The sequence below is a fragment of the Dicentrarchus labrax genome, unplaced genomic scaffold (assembly GCF_905237075.1).
Source record: "Dicentrarchus labrax unplaced genomic scaffold, dlabrax2021, whole genome shotgun sequence".
NCBI lineage: Eukaryota > Metazoa > Chordata > Actinopteri > Moronidae > Dicentrarchus > Dicentrarchus labrax.
Genome location: NW_026136712.1, coordinates 16,592,827 through 16,600,761, shown reverse-complemented (window position 1 = coordinate 16,600,761; position 7,935 = coordinate 16,592,827). Strand labels below are relative to the sequence as shown.

The following is a 7,935-nucleotide window of genomic DNA, read 5'->3' as shown; positions in this document are numbered from 1 at the left end:
GGACATTAATTTTGGATCTGTAAAAGTCTTTTTTGTAACAGTGAGCTTCAAGGTCCATGTAAATTGGGAGATGGACAAATTCTAAATTTAAAGAAAAATTGAATCCCTTTTGTGACTTTTGGGGAATTTGTTTTAAGAGATTGAATGGTGAAATGAGTTCAACCAATAGCAAGAGCTTGAAAGATAAAAAGTCTCCATTGTTATTACTCCTGTCGACTGCTAACATTCAGTTTATAACCAACTATAAACAAAGTACTGATCAACTTGACACGTGGGTTAAAGAAAGTGGATTTCCAAACACTGACAGCTTTAGCATAAAGCAATTATAAACATAAAAACTAAATGAGAATGGAAGGAAGAACAAAGCAAAAGAAAGAAAAAAGGAAATGTTCTCAGAGCAGATTGGATAGTATATTATCTAATAAAGTATATTAGTACATGTATATGTATATGTAAACATTAGGGACAGAAAACTTAGGCAGGGACAGAATCACTAAACACCTCTACGTCAGTGCCTCAAACTAGATCCTCATCTGGACTCGGCTCCACCCAGAAGACAGCAGCCGGCACTATGAGAAGACCAGCCGGCACCACGAGCAGCCGCAGCAGCCTCAACAACAACAGACGCCACCAACAGAATCCATCCAGGATTCAGGCACAGAGAGACTCTATCAGAACCTCAACACAGACTGACCTGACTCACACTGGTCCACAAAACACACAGTGGACTTCGTAGATCAGAGGCTATGGTGGGGGGGGGGGGGACAATCCCATATCCCCCTGTGAGGCCCACTGGAGAGACAGTTTCATGCAAGGCATTTAGCCAGAAATCAGTGACATGGTGAAACGTAACTGTGTGACTTTGGACTATGGAAACTTTCAAATTACAACTGGACAATCTACGGGATGCGGACAAGGCTGAAGGCGCGGCAGAAGAGGTTGAGGCCAGGAGACACCAGCCGTTTGACTAGCGGGTGGGCCGGGGACAGTGAAGGACCCATCTGGTTTGGACGCAAGGACTGAGAGGAAAGATCCACCAACATATCAGACATGTGAGAGCACGGACACAGACACATTCATATGCAAGACAAAGGCTAGACAAACAGAAACTGATTTCCCATGCCATTTTTCATCTTGAGTCTTAACAGAAAATTGATTACTTAGAGATTTATGCTTAATACATGCACGAGGCATACAAAATAATGTCAGAACATACAATCAATGCAGCTAAGAAATTTCAGCATCAGGCACACACATGATAGAGAGATACACAGTGCAACTGTCATGTAGTGAAAACTTAAAGCATTAATTTCTACTGTATAAACACTATCCGATAAATCTGCTAGGGAGAAACTCCATGTTTATATTAGGCATTATTCAGATTTCCATTCCACAGGGAATAGTTGTGCCGAGAGTTTTCAAAACAACCATGTTAGTTTTAGCGTATGCTTATCAGGCCAGAACTCCCTTCACAGACACACACACAACACACACCCTCATATCATAACGTCACAAGGCCTACACTGCAGGTCATATATCTCTCTCAGAGCACAAAGAGAGTGTGAGGACCAACGGTTCAGAGAGAACCAAGATAAAACACATTCAAAGTTAATAATGAGTCATTGATGTGCTGTCTCAGCGATTGTGAAAGATCCACGTTATCAAACTCTGTTTCAGGAACCAAACTCAGATCCTTATGTCTCATTAGTCAAATCTAAACATGACAGGTGGGAGAACTTATTGGACCAGAACATGCAATGAAGCTACTGGGTGGGGAAAGACATCAGATCCTAATGTTGATTCTTACAAACAAACTGAAGGTATACCATAAAAGTATTTTGCCGTCGTGAACAGGAAAGAAAACAAAAACAGTTGAGCTCATTCCAGACACAGAACTTAAAATAACAAATCTGGTAACAACTGATAATAAATGTCATGACAAACACATTTTTGTGAAAGACGTCTCTGAAATTCCTGAACTAAGTCAGGTACCATCATGCTTGTGGTCACAGAAACAAGTATGGTGTAGGTCAAATTAAAGGCACAGTGGCTGTTGTAATAACACCAAATAATCCTCATACAGGACTTGTCCAAATCAATATATAAAAAAAAGAAAAGGAAACAGTTGAAGGCATTAAACCTTAGAGTATTTTTGAATCTCTCCCAAAGGTTGGAGTGATTGTTCCATGTATAAAAAAAAAATCTCCTATTTGATCTCAAATGTTTCCTGTCAAAAAGATCAAAGATGCTGGCCAGCCAAAGAAGTGGGTATTTGTTCAGGATTTGCAAGCAGTAAATGCTGCAGTCATCGGCCATGCACCAAATGTTCTAAATCCACACACATTCTTCTCTAAAATTAAATATGAGAGTCAATGTTTTTCTTTTGTTGTTGATTTGGTTAATGCATTTCTTCAGCATCCCAGTCGACCCTGACGGTCAGCAGTGGCCAGTAGTGGTCAGTAGTGGTTAGCATTCTCCTTTAAAGGAAAGATGTTTACCTTTAGCCATTTATGCAATCTTTAATGCAGCATTAAAGAAATAATCACTCAATCTAATATGCCATACAGCTAGCTTATCTAAACTGGAGCTTGTCTCTGAAAAGGTCATCTTTCTGCCACACTTACAAAGTGTGGCAAGTGCCATTTACCAAAATATCTATTTCCCTACTATCATAGGTTGACACATGGGAAGGACCAAGTGTCAAAAGGGGTTATGGTGAGGGAAATACAGAAATATAGTTTGGTTCTCTAATTTCTCCCATAAATTTTGCCAAAGTTGTGTTATTTGTGTATGTCTAACAAACTGATTTCATTGAACTAACACCTAGTGGGGGAAATAAATATTGTCTCATCATTGTTGATATGATTTTAAGATGCAACAGCAGTTACAAAGGCACTAAATCAAAGAAAAATGTTTGAAATCAAGGGATAATCTTTCATAAGTTCAGCACTGAAAAGTGTAGGCATGAGACAACATCGTGCCTAAGAAAAAAGAGAAAATGGCACATTAGAAAACAAATTTGCAAAATGTTGCATAGGAACAGGTTTGACGTGGACAAAAAGCACTACTAATTGTTTTAATGCACACAAGGGCCAGAGTAAGGAACAGAAGTGGTCTCAGCCCATTTGAAATCCTATTTGGGAGACCACTAAACACTGGGATTGGTCCTGTTTAAAAGTAAACTCCCTGACACCGGTCAATGGGAAGATGAAATGCTGTGTTATTGTGCAAACATGTCCCCTATGCTTTCTTATATCCACAAACAGGTGAAAGAAGCCATACCAAAGGCTGCTGAGGAAAACCATACGACCAACACCAGGAGATGGGATCGTGATGAAGTTACTCCTCACAATGGAAACAGCAGTAAAGGTCCCTGAGAGAGCAACTTGGATCCATGGCAGCCACTGCAGACTCCCAGAACCGAGATCATCATCAAGCATGCATCAAAATCAGGAAAGCCAAAGAATAGGGCAAAAAGGGAGGTGCTACCAGCATCCCTGTTAGTCCAACCAAACCTGAGACAGCGTGTCTGGGTGGACAGCTGCATCAAGCAAAGAAACCAGTCCAACGAGCCAGGGGTGAAACAGCGCCCTCCTCCACCAGTAGCATGCCAAGCTCCAACAAAGTGACGTGCGGAGTGAAGCTCGGTGTCACCTACGAGGGATCAGCGATGGAACCCAGATCCCCAAGAACGTTTCAGATAACATGACTAATGATGTTTCTCACCATAATGACTTCCTGCATGAAGAGGAAAGTAAGAACTGTCGGGGTCCTGAAGGATGGAGCATATGTGCCTGACTGACCTGCCTGATTTTAGAAAACACTGGTAAAAGTGTTAAGACCTTTGATTACTATCTTTGTAATGTTTAATACTTTGAGGTGTTGTATAATCCCTTACACTAAAGCTCTAATTATCACTGTGGTTAAATCTTTGCTTGTATGTGCAAATTCCAGCAAGAATCTCCACATCTTTTGAATAGATCAGATTGTTTAAGATTTGGATGAAGTAAAATCTTATTTTTTCTTATTTATATTCCTTATTTTTCCTATCTTTGTAAACATCACTCATGATTATATCACATAGGTTTATAATACATAACCAAAATGACTGCTAATGATAAAAAAACCTCGATTGATTTTTCCTATCACCCATGGATGTTTTGACTGATTAGTTCTTTAAAAACGTTTGTGTGCATTAAAATGCTCAAATGGAGGAAGGTAATGGCAATTTTTAAGAACCTATACAACCCTTTGACCTGGTCATTGTAAAACCATACGCAACTGTTAAAGAGGCTATTATATGCATACAACCTTTAACCGTTTCTAACTGAACTCTATGTCCAAGTAAACAGCGGGATGTTGAGACTTCACTAAGAAGCCAAGGACATGATCATCTCACCACACTATCTGTCTGTTTACTGTCCCACAACTCAGGAATGTGTAACTGTGTTAGTGACGCTCCAACAGGGATAAAACCATACTGCTTCTACCAATCGAGGCTCTTTCGGACTTTCACATACAAGAGTGTGTGACGGTTGCGTTGAGACCATTCATGGATGACTTGAATAAAACCTTACAGAAAGACAAGATCATACTTTGTATGCTTTATTAAACAAATTGCCACCACATGTGTTAATTAGTGAGTCTAGGTGCTGCCTGGAAGGAGGACAGAACCGTGTTGTTTCCCCATTTCCACTCTTTATGTTAAGCTAAGCTAAGCTAAGGTCCCACTGGCTTCAGTGTGAGAATCGATCTCATTTAACTCCTCCAGAAAGTAAGTAAGTGCATTTCCCAGAATATTGAACTATTCCTTTAAGATCTGCTTCCCCTCACAACGCTATTAGCTAATGTCTTAATTAGTCACTGATCGGCTCTCATGGTTGTGGGCGATGTGAGACACACACAGTATTGTTGTCTGCAGGCAGATGGGCAGCAAAAACCAACACACAAACACACTCCAGGCTCACTTGGGTAATATTTTATTTACTCGTTAATCTTCAAAACTATTTTTCATAATAAATTTCCACTTTATGTTCATCAAAGAACCGTAACAATAAAAATAAAAGTAAATACTGTAGAAAAATTGTACATATAGAAAATAAACATGGTTAATGAACACCTAGATGTAGAATCCCATTGGTTGAGACACCTCCTTTGTTTCAGATGGCAACACAACAGATAGAGGGAAAAGAAAGCGATAGACACGGAGGAACCCGGGAGGGCAGATAGGGAAACATATTAAACAAGAGGAAAACAAGAGAAGGGAGGGAAAGGAGGTCAGAAAGGCCAGTTAAGGATGGAGAGAATAAGGGAATATGTTAAGTTAATTTTGACATTATACTTTGAAATCTCACAGTCCTTTTTCATGTCCTTTCTTGCCCTGGTCATTTTGCATGCATCTGACTGGTTGGTTATGTTGCTTGGAAGAACTAGAGGGGCTTGTTCATGTCATGGCACTGTTTGTATTGATATATCACAGAGCTACAATTCTTCAGCTGTAGAGGGCTCAGACACAGCAGAAGTCCATAAAGAGATAATTATACTGTAGCCCATCGGAAACCCGTCTGCCTGTCCTGTATCGGTCACGCTATGAGTATTGATAAATCAGTCAACCAATGCAATGAAGACAAAAGGACGCAAAGAGAAAGAGAGAAAAGGGAGAGCCAATGAAATCAAAGCAACTCAAGCTGTCATACAGCCAATGGCATCATGAACTGGACTTTTCTATCTATTAGCAACACATGGTAACATTTACTTTGTTCTGTTTTTGATTCTTTTCCTCGGCTGGTTTTTGTCTATAAAAGGTGGTTGGTTAGAGCAGGTATAGTGGGTGTGGCCTATAAGACATCAGGCTAGAAAACAGGACGTGGCCTGTGGTGGGCGCACACATCCAGGCGTTGCACCGGAGTTACATTGCAACCCGCAACACCTTGCTCTTCCTCCTCCTCCTTCTCCTCCTCCCCCCGACAAACAAACAAAACCTACCACCTCTGGACTTCGTGGGACACGCCACCACTTCACAGCACAGCTCAGAGACTCAGGCATGCAGCACACTCGAGATGGTCACACTTTGTCAATGAGGATTTGAACTCAGAGATTAAATCATTGTCGAATCCCACAGACTGAAAACCATTTGAAGTGCGTAATTAGGAATACTTCAAGCCAAGGTGGTAAGTTTATGATGGTGGAGCGTCACGGTGTAACCTCTGGAGTTTCAACGCGGTATAAATCACACGGAGTAAGATAATTCACGTGCAATAAGACCCCCCCTCCCTTCCCCAAAGAGTCTATACTGCCCAAATGTTCTTCATATTCATCATTGCCATAACGATTATCATAATGGTCTTTGTCATTTTCACCATTGTCTTCTTGTATAGTCTTCAGTCTTATGAAGATATGGTGGGTCTTTAGCATTGCAGGTATGTGTATGTCTGCATGTGTAGATTGTTTATATTTTGGTGTGTGTGCATGTGTTTGTGTGTGTGACACCGTAGTCATGCAAGACTGGTGTCTGTAGGTAGCATCTGAAGTCTCAAGTATCCTGTCCAGGAAAATATCTCTCAGTTTTCCGCTGATTCCACCTTTGTGATTTACAGGGTGCTGTAAAACATCAGCTCTGCAGCGTAACAACCACAGCCTATCCATAATATTAACGGCACCAGCCCTGCCTCTGCCTATTCACTCATTATTCACTGTCTCTATGGCTACACCCTGATTTCCTGTCCCGTTGCTTGGGGTAAGACTTGGACCGTTGGTGTGCTTGTTTCTTCGGCGTCCTCAGTGCTTCATTGAGTCCCGTCTGCTAACAGGGAGGAAGGCCAAGAAGCTTGGAAGAGACACTTAGTGCTTTTCTTGGTGCTTGAAAATCATCATTGTTCTGGTGCTCTGCCCTCTCGCTCAACACACTCAGTCTGCCATGTGCTTCACTTAAAGTCTTCCTCGACCTCTCTCTCGTCCAACAGGAGAGGTCCTACTGTGGCAGGGGAGTGACAGGTCTTTTTATCTGGCTGACCCCCAAAATGGTTCTTAACTGGGAGTTGAACTGGTGCTTCTTTAAATCATTTGGAATGGTGTTTATGTTCATAAAACGAGCCTCTCACGAGACTCTGCTCATTGGTAAATACTGTACAATCAGGGTCCATGCCCTTGGGCCAGTCTGTATGTGTGTGTGTGTGTATGTTTGTGCTTAAATGTCTGTGTGTGTGTGTGTGTGTGTGTGTGTGTGTGTGCTTTAATGTGTGTATGTTTGTGCTTGCCAGCATGTGTGCGGGTGTGATTATTGTAGAGTAAACATTAACATCAGCATGTCTATGTCAGTGTGTATGTGTGTATTTTTTTTTTTTTAGAATATATCTATTTATGTACATATACCATTATATATAAAGGTGTATGCGTATATGTCTGTGTGTCTTCCGCCTCAGACGTAGTACTCCTTGTCTTTGTTCTTCTTGTTCTTGGAGATCTTGGCGATGCCCAGCGGCTTGTCCTTGGTGCTGCCGTTGGGCTGCGTGGCCGAGTTGCTGATGTAGTTGCGGCTCTCGTCCACGTGGTAGGAACCCTCGTCGCGGTTGCGGTACTTGTACATGGCGTAAAGGAGGATGAGAATGCAGAGGGCTGCGGCCGCCACGATGCCTACCACCATGCCCGTGGTGCTGCTGCTCTCCCGCACCACCTCAGATGGACCTGGGAACACCTTTACCTCTGGCAGGGGAGGGCGGGCTGTAGAGGTAGAGGGGAGGTATGTGATGTTACATTACAGTTTTTTGCATACATTATTAATTTGTATTACATGTCAGGGTGGTGGGTGGAGAGCTGGAGCAAGAAGATACAATGCATCATCATGATGAATTATTTGACACGCATTTTGCATAATTCTACAAGCTGGCAAGGGAAGGCTGTAGCTTAGAGCCAAAGCTGTTTCCATATTATCACATA

At 41.8% G+C, this 7,935-nt stretch overlaps 1 protein-coding gene across 16 annotated transcripts in view; it reads right to left on the bottom strand.

The window, feature by feature from the left end:
- Nucleotides 1-4,963: 4,963 nt before the first annotated feature.
- Nucleotides 4,964-7,935, bottom strand: part of nrxn1a (neurexin 1a) — a 56,244-nt gene continuing 53,272 nt past the window's right edge. For all 16 annotated transcript variants that reach the window (XM_051417543.1, XM_051417549.1, XM_051417547.1 and 13 more), the window contains one exon: nucleotides 4,964-7,719. In XM_051417543.1, the coding sequence (XP_051273503.1) occupies nucleotides 7,418-7,719 (302 nt within the window). In that variant the 3' untranslated portion in view covers nucleotides 4,964-7,417. The remainder of the gene's footprint in view (nucleotides 7,720-7,935) is intronic.